This window comes from Diceros bicornis, chromosome 7, assembly GCF_020826845.1.
Source record: "Diceros bicornis minor isolate mBicDic1 chromosome 7, mDicBic1.mat.cur, whole genome shotgun sequence".
NCBI lineage: Eukaryota > Metazoa > Chordata > Mammalia > Perissodactyla > Rhinocerotidae > Diceros > Diceros bicornis.
In genome coordinates this window covers 87,883,412-87,899,417 of record NC_080746.1, presented here as the reverse complement: position 1 = coordinate 87,899,417, position 16,006 = coordinate 87,883,412, and the positions used below count along the sequence as shown (strand labels likewise).

The 16,006-nt window shown below is 38.7% G+C and overlaps 1 protein-coding gene across 1 annotated transcript in view; it reads left to right on the top strand.

The window, feature by feature from the left end:
• Nucleotides 1-16,006, top strand: part of CCDC73 (coiled-coil domain containing 73) — a 121,948-nt gene that overhangs the window by 81,772 nt on the left and 24,170 nt on the right. Inside the window, exons 11-12 of the mRNA XM_058546199.1 lie at nt 1,190-1,294; nt 15,853-15,963. Coding sequence (XP_058402182.1) covers nt 1,190-1,294; nt 15,853-15,963 — 216 coding nt within the window. The remainder of the gene's footprint in view (nt 1-1,189; nt 1,295-15,852; nt 15,964-16,006) is intronic.

Here is a 16,006-nt window from a genome sequence, read left to right as displayed (position 1 = left end):
TTTCAGTTATAAGATGAGTAAGTTCTGTGGATTTAATGTACAGCATGGTGACTTTAGTTAACAATACTGTATTGTATACTTAAAAGTTATGGGGCCAGCCCAGTGGCACAAGCCGTTAAGTACATGTGCTCCGCCTCAGTGGCCCGAGGGTCGCAGGTTCGGACCCTGGTGCGCACCGACACACCGCTTGTCAAAGCCATGCTGTGGCGGCGTCCCATATAAAGTGGAGGAGGATGGGCGCGGATGTTAGCTCAGGGCCAACCTTCCTCAGCAAAAAAAAAAAAGCGGAGGATTGGCATCGGATGTTAGCTCAGGGCTGATCTTCCTCACAAAAATAAAATAAACATACATATAAAAAAAAACTTGCTAAGAAAGTAGATCTTAAATGTTCTCAGCACACAAAAAAATTGGTGTGTGAGGTGATAGAGATGTTAACCTTATTGTGATCATTTTGCAGTATATACACGTATCAAATCATCACATTGTACACCTTAAGCTTACACAATGGTATATGTCAATTATATCTCAAAAGCTGGAAAAAATGTTACATTAAAATATTTTATAAATAAATAAAGTGAGTAAAAATAAAGCAGCCTTTTCCTTGATGGCTTAGACCAGTGATACCCTAGCAGATAATTATTGAAATGTATGTATGCTTAGAGCATGTGTTTACGGGACGCTACACTCTCATTTGAGTCTATTTGATATTTATAATTCTTCTATTTAAAAAAAAAAGTATGAGAAAGAAAACGTCTGTTTCTTTTTTTCTCTTCTGCTTTTTCTCCATTTGATTCTGATTGCATGCCATGACATCCTAGCCCATTAGCAATATGACATTTTAGTAGTGATATATTTACTATTTGGAGAGCAAGCCAACAAAAGTTTTAGTTTTGAATTCTTCACCTTTTTCAGTAGTGTCTCAGAATTTATGGTCCATTTAAAAAAACGTTGTTTGAGGAACTTTTAAAAATAGTACTTTGTAAGAAATCATGTAATATAAATTATTCTAGATATTAAATTAGTAAAATGTGCCATTAGTTTATTTCAGTATATTGTTTATTATGGTGTTGAAATTAAACTATAAAGATAAGTTAAGAAACTAGAAAATGTATTTTAAGATTGAGTTTAGAAACATACCTACTATCTTAAAACTTTTTCAATTGATATATATATTTATATTTTTTTAAAGGATATCATCATTTCTTTCCAACATATGCAGCAATTACTTCAGCAGCAGACCCAAGCTAATACTGAAATGGAAGCAGAACTGAAGGTGCTAAAGGAAAATACTCAGGTTTTATATATATATATATTTTAGTATATTTCCATCTAATGAGCTTCACCTGTTTAGCTGCATTCATCTGTCCAACTTTATCTGAGATCATTTTGGATTTTAGGGCTATAATGGCCTCCTTCATCAACTTGGTATCGGTGTTTAAAGTAATGAGCATATTTTTTTAAACATGTAAGTCACTAGTTAAATGTCCAATTTTATAAAGTATTTGATTTAACTTGGTAACAGATTGAATGGGATTTTTTTTCTTTGTCTTAGAATTGTGGCCAAGATCCAAAACTGAAAATAAGAGGTGACAAGTGTCACCACATTCTAAGAGAGCAGTCAGTGAGTCCCAGAAATTAGGGGCAGATTCCTTTTCACAGGAACATGATAGAACTGGCCCTGTTACCGCAAAAATTGCCCCATCATCTTCTTTCCAGTATATGTAAGAAAATGACTGGGCAGGGGAAGAAGTTATGGTCACTGATGTTTTGGAAGTTGAGGGTTCAATAAGAGGCTTTTCTCTTACATGTGTAGTGGAGGGGGTGCATTTCCTCTCATGAAGCTAAGTGAAGGGGTCTACAGGACAATCACTTGGAAAGATGGGGGTACAACAAGGGGAGACTGCCATCTCGTTCCTCAGATGGATGCTTGAAATGCCATGGAAACCTGAAGTCCACTCTGGAGTTGCCAGTAGAGTAGAATGTAATAAGTTCATGTAGAACTTGGCATGTGTTCCTTGAAGTTTGAAAGTGTACCAAGAACATATAAACTGGTGCCCAGTTCTGGTCTAGAAATTTCGTGGAGGAAAGTTTTTGGAGTAATCTGTGCCAATGGAGCTTGAAGTGTATTATGCTTCTTCCAATACAATATAGCCCTGGAAGGGTGCACAAGAGAGAACCTTGGTGGTTCCTTGGCTCCACCTGAACAAACGTGGATGATAGTGGAAGGGCAGGAACTGCCCTGTGTGTCACTGGGCCAAGTGATGGGATGTCCAGCTCAGGAGAAGGAGCTGGGGACATGTTCTACTGGGGTGGCTGATGGAAGATATTTGTGCCCCTCTGAAGGGATTCTTAGTAATAAAGGGTGAAGCTGAACATTTCTCAAGAAAACTACAATCACCTCTCATGTAAAAACCACCATCAGCAGAGGCCAGGGCCAGCTTCATGGGTATGTAACCAGTGCAGTTGCCTAGGGACCCATACTCAGAAGGGCCTCGTACTTCAGGTTTAATGTTCTGTGGTCACTGTCTTGAAATTTTTATTAATTTTTATCTTTGAATTTATGTTTTGTAAATTAATTCTGATGGGAAAATGGAGCATGTGCTGGGGGCTTGGAGCCTCAGCTCAGACATTCACCTGTCTCCCACTGCCTCCCAGGACCAGTTCTTGGCTGCTAGCTCTTGCACCTTTTGGTGCCCTGGGTCCTGCCTGGCCTCATCCTCCCTGCTCCTGTCTCATCACTGCTGTAGGTTGACTGGGTCACACTGGTAGGGAAAGGCCTATGTTCTGCTCTTGCCCTTTACCTCTGGTGGAGGCCTAGACGCAGCAGGGAGGGTCTTGGTTGAGTGCATGTGCCTGGCAGCATCCTCTGTCCAGGTTGGCAATGCCTCAGCACGTTAGGTAGGTGATTTGGCAGGGAGCGAGTCCCCAGTCCAGGTACTGAGGGTATATCCCTGTCCAGCAGTTGCAGTCCCTTGGGGGTCACTCATTTGCCATGGGTAGGGGTAGAAGGCCTGTGGGACAGGGAGATTAACTTCCCGACTCTCAGCCAGGACATAGTACATGGGCCCAGCAGCTTGCAGGAGGTAGAAACCAGTAGCTAGTGGATCTTTCTTGTGCTGAGTCATGTGATTAGGCCCTTAGGCATCTGTGAGGATCTGCATTTGCCCTGTGAGTATCCCCCTGCCCAAGGGACCATGACATTAAATAGAAAATAAAAAGCATCATGATAGGTTGACAGGGAGAGAGAGAAAAAGAGAGGGAAGGAGGGACCATGAAGAAAGCAAAAAGTTTGGGCCGGCCTGGTGGCATAGTGGTTAAGTTTGTGCACTCCGCTTTGGCCGCACGGAGTTCACAGGTTCGGATCCTGGCATGGACCTACTCAACGTTCATCAAGCCAGGCTGTGGCGGCGTCCCGTGTACAAAATAGAGGAAGATGGGCAAGGATGTTAGCTCAGGGCCAATCTGCCTCACCAAAAGAAAAATTAAGTTAAAAAAAAGAAAGGAAAAAGTTTTGTATTTTAGTATCTTTAATAGCACTTTTTTTCCTGCTTTTTTCCATTTTGCATCAGTCCCCACAAATTACGCTGAGTTTATCATCCTTGAATGGAACCAGACTTAACCCAAACAATGCAATTTTATCTCCTCACCATTGATGTTCTGTGACTAGTCATGTAAAGAGAGTTTTGCCTTTCTTATTTTTCTTGCTGGCCCCCAATACTGTAGGTGTTAGACCTAGATAGAGGCAGATGGAAGAGATGTGCTAGAGTCAAACCTCTCCTTCTTCTTTTTTTTTTTTTTTGTGAGGAGGACTAGCCCTGCGCTAACATCCGACACCAATCCTCCCCCACTTTTTGTTCTTCAGGAATATTGGCCCTGAGCTAACATCCGTGCCCATCTTCCTCTACTTTATATGGGACGCCGCCACAGCATGGCTTGACAAGCAGTGCGTCGGTGCATGGCCGGAATCTGAACCTGCAAACCCTGGGCCGCCGAAGCAGAGCGCGCGCACTTAACCGTCTGCGCCGCTGGGCCAGCCCCACCTCTCCTTCTTCTTAACCACTTCTTAACTCCAATAAAAGACCAGTAAAAAAAATTTCTCTGAAAGTCCAGTTATAAGCAAGTATCTCTCCCATCTCCTCTACCCACTTTATAGATGGATAACTGGGACTGTTTCTCTAATATGGTATGTTGAACCTTCTCCCAAGAAACATAATTTACCCAAGTTCTCGATGAGTTGCAGTTATCAGGACTGTCTCCTAATCCATTTAAAGGAGTTGAAACATAGATTTTTAGGATGAACAAAATATTAGAGATTAGCCAATCCAACCATTTAATTTCGTGATGAAATAGATATCCAGAAAGTGTGAGCGATGTAGTTAAGGCTTCATAATTAGTGGGAAAACCAGGACCAAATCTTTGTCCTGATTCTGTTCCAGCACTATTTCTATAACATTACATTGTTAATATATTTTTCCTAGATCTATGAGAGCTCCTACTTTTGTTAGATCAGTTATAAGAATGCCACAACTTTTAAATTGCCTTTCGTGAGGTCTAAATCCAGTATTGATGTATCATTGAATTCTACAGGGCCTACAGGAGTCAATAGATGTATATAGTCATGTGTTTCTATGAGTTAATGATGACTGTAACTGTGGTTCCAGGATCTTTTAACTATAACTGCCAGTATCTTAGATAATCCAAATGCCTGTCTCTTTAACTAGCACCATTATTACCTTGATAGTTCATAAAGAAACTAGATTTCATGTAGTAAAATTTCAAACAAAGCATTAACAAGAACAGGATAGAATTGTCAGATTTTTATTTTGATAAGTAAGGACATGAAAAAATAAACATTACCATCTATCATCACTTTAACTTTATAAAAGAGAACATTTTAACACCAAAAGTATGTTAAGGATATAATCTCAGGATAAAGGACAGTCCTTTACAAGTAAAGACATTTGATGACCTTATATTGACATTTTTTGCCATGGACTAGTGAAATTTTGTCATGGATCAGTACTTGCTTACAGACTGGTGTTGGAGAACCACTGATATATAGTATAACAAAATATTAACGTTGACCTGTTGCTGAGGATTATGCTTCATGGGTATCTCAGGTGTCTTCTTGAGGAGCATTGTAATTCCACCTGTACTAAAAGGGATCATTACTCTTCCTAATGGTCTACTGTTTTTCAGTGCTCTGCAGTTATACTGTTATCTATCTTATTCTTTTAATAGTACAATTTGGAGCATAGAGACCTAAACTTTCATGATAGAGAATATTTTCTACTATGATTTAATTATAGTTTAGTCCAGATATAAGCATAGTTATGTAGCTATAGTCATAGTGTTAACAAGGATAATTTACTTAGTTTTTGGTATATTAAAGCATTAACAGATAGTTTTATTTTGATTTTCCACAATATCCATTTTTCAGAGATGGATTTCAGATTTGTTAATCCAGATGCAAATAATACTAAATAATTTCCTGATAGAGAATAAATTCCATGAGAACAATAACATTTTTACTGATGTAGCATAAGAGCCTAAAAGAGTACCTGGCACATAGCAGGAGCTCATTAAATTTTATTAAATTAATGAATGATTGATTAACAATGAATAAATTCAGACTCTGCAAGTTCAGATGTTGCCAGGTCAGGGCTTCTGGTTGAATATGTTGAGTTGAACCCACACATTCACTTATTTTTTTTTTTAATTTTTTGTTTATTGCAGTAACATTGGTTTATAACATTGTATAAATTTCAGTTGTACATTATTATACTTCTATTTCTCCATAGATTACATCATGTTCACCACCCAAATACTAATTACAACCCATCACCACACACATGTGCCGAATTATCCCTTTCGCCCTCCTCCCTCCCCGCTTCCCCTCTGGTAACCACCAATCCAATCTCTGTCTCTATGTGTTTGTTTATTGTTGTTGTTATCTACTACTTAATGAAGGAAATCATACAGTATTTGACCTTCTCCCTCTGACTTATTTCACTTTGCATAATACCCTCAATGTTCATCCATGTTGTCACAAATGCCTGTATGTCATCGTTTCTTATGGCTGAGTAGTATTCCCTTGTGTATATATACCACATCTTCTTTATCCATTCATTCCTTGATGGGCACTTAGGTTGCTTCCAAGTCTTGGCTATTGTGAACAACGCTGCAGTGAACACAGGGGTGCATGTATCTTTATGCATTGGTGTTTTCAAGTTCTTTGGATAAATACCCAGCGGTGGAATAGCTGGATCATATGGTAGTTCTATCGTTGATTTTTTGAGGAATCTCCATACTGTTTTCCATAGTGGCTGCACCAGTTTGCACTCCCACCAGCAGTGTATGAGAGTTCCCTTCTCTCCACATCCTCTCCAACACATGTTGTTTCCTGTCTTGTTAATTATAGCCATTCTGACGGGCGTGAGGTGATATCTCATTGTAGTTTTGATTTGCATTTCCCTGATAGTTAATGATTTTGAACATCTTTTCATGTGTCTGTTGGCTATCTGTATATCTTCTTTGGAGAAATGTCTGTTCAGGTCTTTTGCCCATTTTTTAATTGGGTTGGTAGTTTTTTTGTTGTTGAGATGCATGAGTTCTTTATATATTTTGGAGATTAAGCCCTTATCAGATGTATGGTTTGCAAATATCTTCTCCCAATTGTTAGGTTGTCTTTTCGTTTTGTTGATGGTTTCCTTTGCTGTGCAGAAGCTTTTTAGTTTGATGTAGTCCCATTTGTTTATTTTTTCTATTGTTTCTCTTGCCCGGTCAGATATGGTGCTTGAAAATATGTTGCTAAGACCGATGTCAAAGAGCGTACTGCCTATGTTTTCTTCTAGAAGTTTCATAGTTTCAGGTCTTACATTCAAGTCTTTAATCCATTTGGAGTTAATTTTTGTGTGTGGTGTAAGGTAAGGGTCTACTTTCATTTTTTTGCATGTGGCTATCCAGTTTTCCCAACACCATTTGTTGAAGAGACTTTCTTTTCCCCATTGTATGTTCTTGGCTCCTTTGTCAAAGATTACCTGTCCATAGATGTGTGGGTTTATTTCTGAGCTTTCGATTCTATTCCATTGATCTGTGTGTCTGTTTTTGTGCCAGTACCATGCTGTTTTGGTTACTATAGCTTTGTAGTATATTTTGAAATCAGGGAGTGTGATACCTCCAGCTTTGTTCTTTTTTCTCAGGATTCCTTTAGCTATTCGGGGTCTTTTGTTGTTCCATATAAATTTTAGGATTCTTTGTTCTATTTCTGTGAAAAATGTTGTTGGAACTTTGATAGGGATTGCATTGAATCTATAGATTGCTTTAGGAAGTATGGACGTCTTAACTATGTTAATTCTTCCAATCCAAGAGCACGGAATAGCTTTCCATTTCTTTGTATCTTTTTCAATTTCTTTCAGCAATGTTTTATAGTTTTCCATGTACAGCTCTTTCACCTCTTTGGTTAAGTTTATTGCTAGGTATTTTATTCTTTTTGTTGCAGTTGTAAATGGGATGGTATTCTTAATTTCTCTTTCTGCTACTTCGTTGTTAGTGTACAGAAATGCAACTGATTTTTGTATGTTGATTTTGTATCCTGCAACTTTACCATATTCGTTTATTACTTCTAAAAGTTTTCTGGTGGATTCTTTAGGGTTTTCTATATATAAAATCATGTCATCTGCAAATAGTGACAGTTTCACTTCTTCCTTTCCAATTTGGATCCCTTTTATTTCTTTCTCTTGCCTGATTGCTCTGGCTAGGACTTCCAGTACTGTGTTAAATAGGAGTGGTGACAGTGGGCATCCTTGTCTGGTTCCTGTTCTTAGAGGGATAGCTTTCAGTTTTTCACCATTGAGGATGATATTAGCTGTGGGTTTCTCATATATGGCCTTTATTATGTTGAGATACTTTCCTTCTATACCCATTTTATTCAGAGTTTTTATCATAAAGGGATGTTGTCTCTTGTCAAATGCTTTCTCTGCATCTATTGAGATGATCATGTGATTTTTATTCTTCATTTTATTAATGTGGTGTATTACGTTGATTGATTTGCGAATGTTAAACCATCCCTGCATACCTGGAATAAATCCCACTTGATCATGGTGTATAATCTTTTTAACATATTGTTGTATGTGATTTGCTAGTATTTTGTTGAGGATTTTTGCATCGATGTTCATCAGTGATATTGGCCTGTAATTTTCTTTCTTTGTGTTGTCCTTGTCTGGTTTTGGTATCAGGGTAATGTCGGCTTCGTAGAATGAGTTAGGGAGCTTCCCCACCTCCTCAATTTTTTGGAAGAGTTTGAGAAGGATAGGTATTAAGTCTTCTTTGAATGTTTGGTAGAATTCACCAGGGAAGCCGTCTGGTCCTGGACTTTTATTTTTGGGGAAGTTTATGATTACTGTTTCAATCTCCTTACTGGTGATTGGTCTATTCAAATTCTCTACTTCTTCTTGATTCAGTTTTGGAAGGTTGTATGGATTCTAAGAATTTATCCATTTCTTCCAGATTGTCGAATTGGTTGGCATATAGCTTTTCATAGTATTCTCTTATAATCTTTTGTATTTCTGAGGTGTCTGTTGTAACCTCTCCTCTTTCATTTCTGCTTTTACTTATTTGTGCCTTCTCTCTTTTTTTCTTGGTGAGTCTAGCTAAAGGTTTGTCAATTTTGTTGATCTTTTCAAAGAACCAGCTCTTGGTTTTATTAATTTTTTTTATTGTTTTTTTGGTCTCTATTTCATTTATTTCTGCTCTGATTTTTATTATTTCCCTTCTTCTACTGATTTTGGGCTTTGTTTGCTCTTCTTTTTCCAGTTCCTTTAGGTGCGTTGTTAGATTGTTTATTTGAGATTTTTCTTGTTTGTTGAGGTAGGCTTGTATTTCTATAAACTTTCCTCTTAGAACCGCTTTTGCTGTATCTCATAAATTTTGGCATGCTGTATTTTCATTTTCATTTGTCTCCAGGTATTTTTTGATTTCTCCTTTGATTTCTTCGTTGACCCAATTGTTGTTCAGTAGCATTTTGTTTACTCTCCACATACTTGTGGCTTTTCTGATTTTCTTCCTGTAGTTGATTTCTAGTTTCATAACGTTGTGGTCAGGAAAGACGCTTGGTATTATTTCAATCTTAAATTTATTGAGACTTGTTTTGTGGTTTAATATGTGATATATCATGGAGAGTGTTCCATGTGCATTCAAAAAGAATGTGTATTCTGCAGTTTTTGGATGGAACGTTCTGTATATATCTACTAAGTCTATCTTGTCTAATGTGTCGTTTAAGGTCAATGTTTCCTTATTGATCTTCTATTTGGATGATCTATCTATTGGTGTAAGTGGAGTGTTAAAGTCTCCTACTATTATTGTGTTGCTGTCTATTTCTCCTTTTATGTCTGTTAATAATTGCTTTATATATTTAGGTGCTCCTATGTTGGGCGCATAGATAATTATAAGTGCTATATCCTCTTGTTGGATTGTTCCCTTTATCACTATGTAGTGCCCTTGTCTCGTTACAGTTTTTGTTTTAAAGCCTATTTTGTCTGAGATAAGTACTGCTACTCCTGCTTTCTTTTCATTGCCATTTGCGTGGAGTATCTTTTTCCATCCCTTCACTTTCAGTTTGTGAGTGTCTTTAGGTCTGAAGTGTGTCTCTTGTATGCAGCATATATATGGGTCTTGTTTTTTTATCCAATCAGCTGCCTTATGCCTTTTAAATTGGAGCATTTAGTCCATTGACGTTTAAAGTAGCTATTGATAAGTATGTACTTACTGCCATTTTTTAACTTTTTTTTTTCTCAGTGTTTTAGTAGTCCTTCTCTGTTCCTTTCTTCTTCTATACAGAATTGATGGTCTCTTTAGTTTGACCTCTATCTGAAAGCTCTACTCTTTAACTCCCCTCCTCCCTCCTTTTATGTTTTTGATATCATATCTAACCTCTTTTTTGTGCATTTGTATCCATTACCCTCTTATCATGGAAATAGATAATTTTTCCCATTTGTGATCTTCTCTTTTCCCCTTAAATCAGTCCCTTTAACATTTCTTGTAGCACTGGTTTCTTGGTGACAAACTCCTTAAATTTTTGCTTGTCTGGGAAATTTTTGATCTCTCCTTCCATTTTGAATGATAACCTTGCTGGGCAGAGTATTCTTGGCTGTAAGTTTTTTCCTTTTAGCACTTTAAATATATCGTGCCACTCTCTTCTAACCTGTAAGGTTTCTGCTGAGAAGTCAGCTGATAGCCTTATGGGATTTCCTTTGTATGTAACTTGACTTTCTCTTGCGGCTTTTAGGATTCTCTCTTTATCTTTAATTCTGGACATTTTGATTATGATGTGTCTTGGTGTGGGCCTCTTTGGGTTTATCTTGTTTGGGGCTCTCTGTGCTTCCTGTACCTGGATGTCTGTTTCCTTCCTTAGGTTAGGGAAGTTTTCATCTATTATTTGTTGAAATAGATTCTCTGCCCCTTTGTCTCGCTCTTCTCCTTCCGGGACACCTATAACACAGATGTTAGTGTGCTTGATGTTGTCCCAGAGGTCCCTTAGACTGTCCTCACTCTTTTTAATTCTTTTCTCTTTTACCTATTCAGCTTGGGTAATTTCTTCTAGTCTTTCGTCCAGCTCACAGATCCGTTCTTCTGTATCCTCTACTCTGCTTTTGAGTCCTTCTAGTGAATTTTTCATTTCCAGTGTTGTATTCTTCATTTTTGATTGGTTCTTTTATATCTTCCATTTCTTTGTTGACATTCTCACTGAGTTCATCTATTCTTCTCCCCAGATCAGTGAGCATCCTTAACGCTCTTTGAACTCTCTGTTGGGTAGGTTGTTCATTTTCGTTTCACTTAGTTCTTTTTCTGGGGTTTTGTCCTGTTCCCTTACTTGGAATGTATTCCTTTGCCTCCTCATTTTGCCTCTTTCCCTGTGCTTGTGTCTATGTATTTGGTAGGTCAGCTAAGTCTCCTGCTCTTGGATAGGTGATGTTATGTAAGTGATGCCTTAGGAGGCCTGCTGTATGCTTCCCTCAGTTCTCAATGTTCCAGGGGTGACCCCTATGTGGGCTACGTGTGTCCTTCTGTTGTGGCCTGTTTGCTCTCCCTGTAGGCGCCCAGGGAGGCCGAGTTATGCTCCTGGCCAGCTGTTGTAATGCTCAGCTGCTTGTAGTTGTTGTCGGCCCTTCAGTCTCTTTATCAGGTGTGGGGAGCCCCAGCACAGTTGGCTGCAAGTTCTAATACCACATTTGTGTTGCAGTATTTCTTTTAAGTGAGTAGGCCCCCAGCATGGCAGGTTGTTAGGCTCAGGGCCTTGCAATTGCTATAAGCCTCCAGCCTTTAGGTCTCTTGTCAGCTCTCTGAGGATTGCAGCTGGGTGGGGCTGGCCTCAGGCACGGGAGCACCCAATTGTTTCAGGCTTTGGAAGGTGGGGCAAACCCCCTATGTGGGTCTTTGAGAAGCACAAGTCTTCTGCAGCTGACAAGCCCTGCCGCCCACAGGTCCACACATACAGTCAACACAGTCCTGCCCTGTGTGCGTGCCCCGACCTCCCGAAGTGGACCCAGTCTCTCCACGGCAGGAGCCCCACACACTCCACCACTGCACCACACTCTCCACCCGCTCCTTGTGCAAGCCCTGCCCCACTGAAGTCGGCTCAGTTGCTAGGCTGCAGAGAATCCAGTCACCAATCTATGCAGGCCCACAAGTTGCCTGAGGGCTTGTTATTGGGTGGGGCCAGTCTCTAGGGTGGGCTGCCTGCCTTGGCTGAGCTGGATTAAATCGGTGCTCTCGCAGGTGGGGCAGACCCTTTTGTAGCAGGCCTCAGGGAGAACTCCAATGGCGTCTGTGTCAGCACGCCCACACCAGGCCACAACAATGGCTGCCGCCAATGTCTCAGTCCCTGGAGAGGTCTCACCTCTCACCGAGATGCACTCAGGGCCTATTAGGTGAGTCTCTTTTCGCCAAAGCACTGTGCACCTTTCTTTCTGGTGATTTTAGGTTGCTTTCTGAAACGGGTGAGTTTGCGCGTGGGTCCTTTAAGAGCCGGTTTTAATTTCTTTGTGAACCAGCTTTTCTGGGGGTACTCCCCAATGTTTTAGTAGCAGGCAAAGTCAGATGTTATGCCACTCGTCTCGATTGTGCTGGGTCCACAAAATGCCCACCGCGGGGGTGCTCCCCGGCTGAGGGCCCCACTCCTCCAGGGAGGGCTGCATACCTTTGGGCTGCTCCCAGGCGGCCGTGAGGTGCTGCGGCTTGTGAAGGCGGGGTTCTTCCTCTCCAGAAGGGAGTCTCTGCCTCTTCTACCTCAATTAGGATTGTCCGTTGTTGCAGGAGTTCCTCTTATCCAGTTTTCAGTTCTGTCTCAGGGGTAATTTTTCCATGAGTAGTTGTAAATTGGCTGTGTCCACGGGAGGAGGTGAGTTCAGAGTCTGCCTACGCTGCCATCTTGACTTCCTCCCACACATTCACTTCTATTTCATTCTGAAACTGCAATAAAAAAACATTAATAAATCTATAAGGATAAGGAAATAGGCAGAGGAAATAATAAAAATAAAGTTTTAAAGGTGAGAATCAGATGCAAAATTAATAATTTACTTAGCAAATGAGAGAAAGTAAAAACACAAGTCAATGATGCAGAAACAGTCAGGAATTACAGGCATCATGTGCCTCTAGGACTAGGGTGCACAACCGAAGCCAAAAACTATAAGGTCTATATAAGAACCTATTGCACCTCTGGATTCTCTTCCCTACCCTGCATGAATAGGCGCTGCCTGTCTCCTGTCCTGCAGGAGATTGCAGGTTTACATTCGAGAATTTGAGTGACAGCTGAGATTGGGGCGATTCAGTGGTGTGTTGGAGACGGCTTGTACCAGGGAGAGCTGGTTGTTAGAGCTGTTGTCATTTTGTGAGCTGGTTGTTAAACCAGTGGTAGCTTGAAATTGACCATAGTGGGAATATTTAACACTAATGAAGTTGGCAAATGCTGTAAATTAGGCTTTTTTTTTTTTTTTTTTTTGCCGGCATACTAGTGAGAATATTATATTGAGAACAGGTGGAAAGTCTACTGAATTCTGAGACCTCCTGGCCCAATTTCCCCATTTAGAGGGCAGCCAGTTTTATAACTTCCAGGCAGGATAATGGAAGATTCCTTTCTGGGGGAACCAACCTGCTCAAGCGAAAAGACTATAGCTGCTGCAGTTAAACTCGTCCAGTGAAAAAGCTCACCCAGGTCAACCAACCTACAGCGAAGCTCACCCTCTAACAGAACTTTCAACCTTATTCTTAAATATGAACAGGCGTTTAAGGATCACTGGACTTTTGAAAAAGTCTCCAACATGAAAAACAGACAAAACAAACTGGGTAATGAAAAAAACTTGGAGAAACTAAGAAAATGTACTCAGTTAAGAGAAGTATATTTATTAATCCACAAAACAAGAATTAGGGATCCGTAAAAAAAAGAAACATTCATAGACTAAAAGACAACCCTTAAAATAAGTATGTTAACAGACATAAAAAGTACAATGGAAAGGTTGGAAGATAATATTGAGATAGTCTTCTAGGAAGTAGAACCAAAAGACGAGAAGCTGGAAAACAGGAGAGAGAGAAAATGAGGAGTCAGTCCAAGAGATCTGGTGAGTTTCAGAGTAAACAGAGAAAATGGAAGGAGGGGAAATGACCAAAGAAATAACAGAAGATGGTCACCTAGAACTGAAGGATTTGAGTTTGTCTTGCCCAACACCAATGCATGTCATTATGAAGTTCATACTACACTCGAAGAGAATTCTAAAACTCTGTGGGGAAGGAAAAAAATTAGGTGACATACAAAGAATTAAGAATGAATAGAAGAATTAAGAATGGCAACATAATGGCTCATACTTCTCATTGGTGACACTGGAAGGTAGAAGATAATAGAACTATGCTTTTAGAGATTGGAGAGAAATTGATTTCCAGAGCAGACTTGTACTGCATTCAGCCAAACAAATTATTAAGTATTGGTAAAATAAAGATATTTTCAGACACACGGGGTCTCAAAAAATGTACTATCTATGCCTCCTTTATCAAGAAGTAATACAAAGTTTGCTTTACCAAGACAAGGAGATACACCAGGAAAGAGGGAACCATAATGTCTAGGAAACAAGAGACCTATCCAGAAGAGAGAAGGAAGTCCTCAGAGAGAACCTGAGCCGTGTAGCAGATGGAAAGAGCAATAGGTCCAAATTGTAATGGAAGGATGGAATATCTCCAAAAAACAGAAACTGAGAGAATGCCCGATGTAGGAAGTTTCTTTTACATGGGGGTATGGGTAGGGACAGGAAATGACTGACATATCTAATACACTGTTTTAAGAACATAATGCTCTTGGTCATTTATTGTTACCAGGATAGAGACTGTGGCACATTCTCCCGTGTCTCCTCTAAGCTTTTGTTTATCTCCCAAAATATAGTGTTATCAATATAAATAGACACTGTAAAATATTTGTCAGAATGTTAAAGTACTAAGCATCTATTAAATATACACCATTGTAAATATTCAGAAATTGCCCTATTATTATATGTACCTATAAATTAAGAAGAAAACACGACTTCTGTAAAAATATTTACATTATTCTGAAATAGAGGCAATCAAAATAGGTATTCATTTAGTACTCTTAAAGTGCATAGCTCTTTATGAGCTAGAGGAGAATCTTCATGTTAAAATCGTAAAATGTTTTTTTAGATTTTTTTATTAGCTGTTTTTTTATTAGATGCTTCCATAATTTTGCATAATTATGTCTTTGCATATTGATATTCTAGATATAATTGAGAACTCTAAATAGATGGAATACTATGGATCCTTTAAAATGAGATAGATCTATATTTAATGATATGAACAGTGAACAAGACATGTTATTCGTTTCTTAAAAACAGATTGCAGAATAACATGGTATGTATGATATGGTCTCATCTGTATTTAAAAAGACATGTTCTATGTACTTGTATGCTTAGAGACAGTTTCTGGAAGGCCAAGAAACTGCTAAGTGATTACTCCTGGGGAGAACTGGAGAACTGATGAGAGGAAAACTTTACGTTTTCTTCTTATATCCTTTGTGTGGCTTGAAGTGTTTACCCTGAATGGACATAGGTTTGATAGTAATAAACAAATGAACTTGAAAATTCCAGAGGTATCAGACATGTAGGTAGAGTTCTTACTATTTACCTTTTTACAGAAGTTTACTTGGATTATCAGCAGACATTGAAGAAATCTAATAATATTGGTGACACTGATTTAATAGCTTTAAAACCCTTGTCTTAGAAAACACTTAGTAGTATTTTTACTCTTTAAAGGTTTTTTTTGGGGGGAGAGGGTAGTGTGCTAGTGACTGTATTATGTTAATTTATGAAGTAATAAGTTAATATGGTAAATATTGAAGCTCTACTAAAAAGTATTAATTTGAAATTAAAAATTAAGATTGTATTTAAGGGTTTTCTAGCCAGTTAATTTCTAAAGTAAACACATACAGAAAAAATGTTCTGTGGTAGTTAAAATTTTTTCATAGGGTTAGGCTGGATTATGCTACATTTCATATTTTTCAGTGCTGTACTTTATATTACTTTTTCAGTACATTAAAACTTATGCAGTGAAACTGAATAATGGCAATGTTTTTATACCCTTTTATAGCCATTTCTTTTTCCTAACCTCCCCCTATTTCCTGTTAACTAAACTATAAGCACCTTTCTGTTAATTTATGAAAGTGATTGTTGAGATAGCACGTTATCACTGATCTGTGTGGCACTTTCAGCGTGTTAGAAGCAAAGGTCCAAGCAACATAAAACACATCAAAATTCATTAATGTGGTATTGATTATTTTTTGGATAATTAATTTTATTGCAGACCCTTGAAAGAGATAATGAGCTGCAAAGGGAGAAGGTAAAAGAAAATGAAGAAAAGTTCCTCAATCTTCAAAATGAGCATGAGAAAGCACTAGGAACTTGGAAAAAGCATGTAGGTTTATTAAATAATAAAATATTAAAATATTTTAAATAGT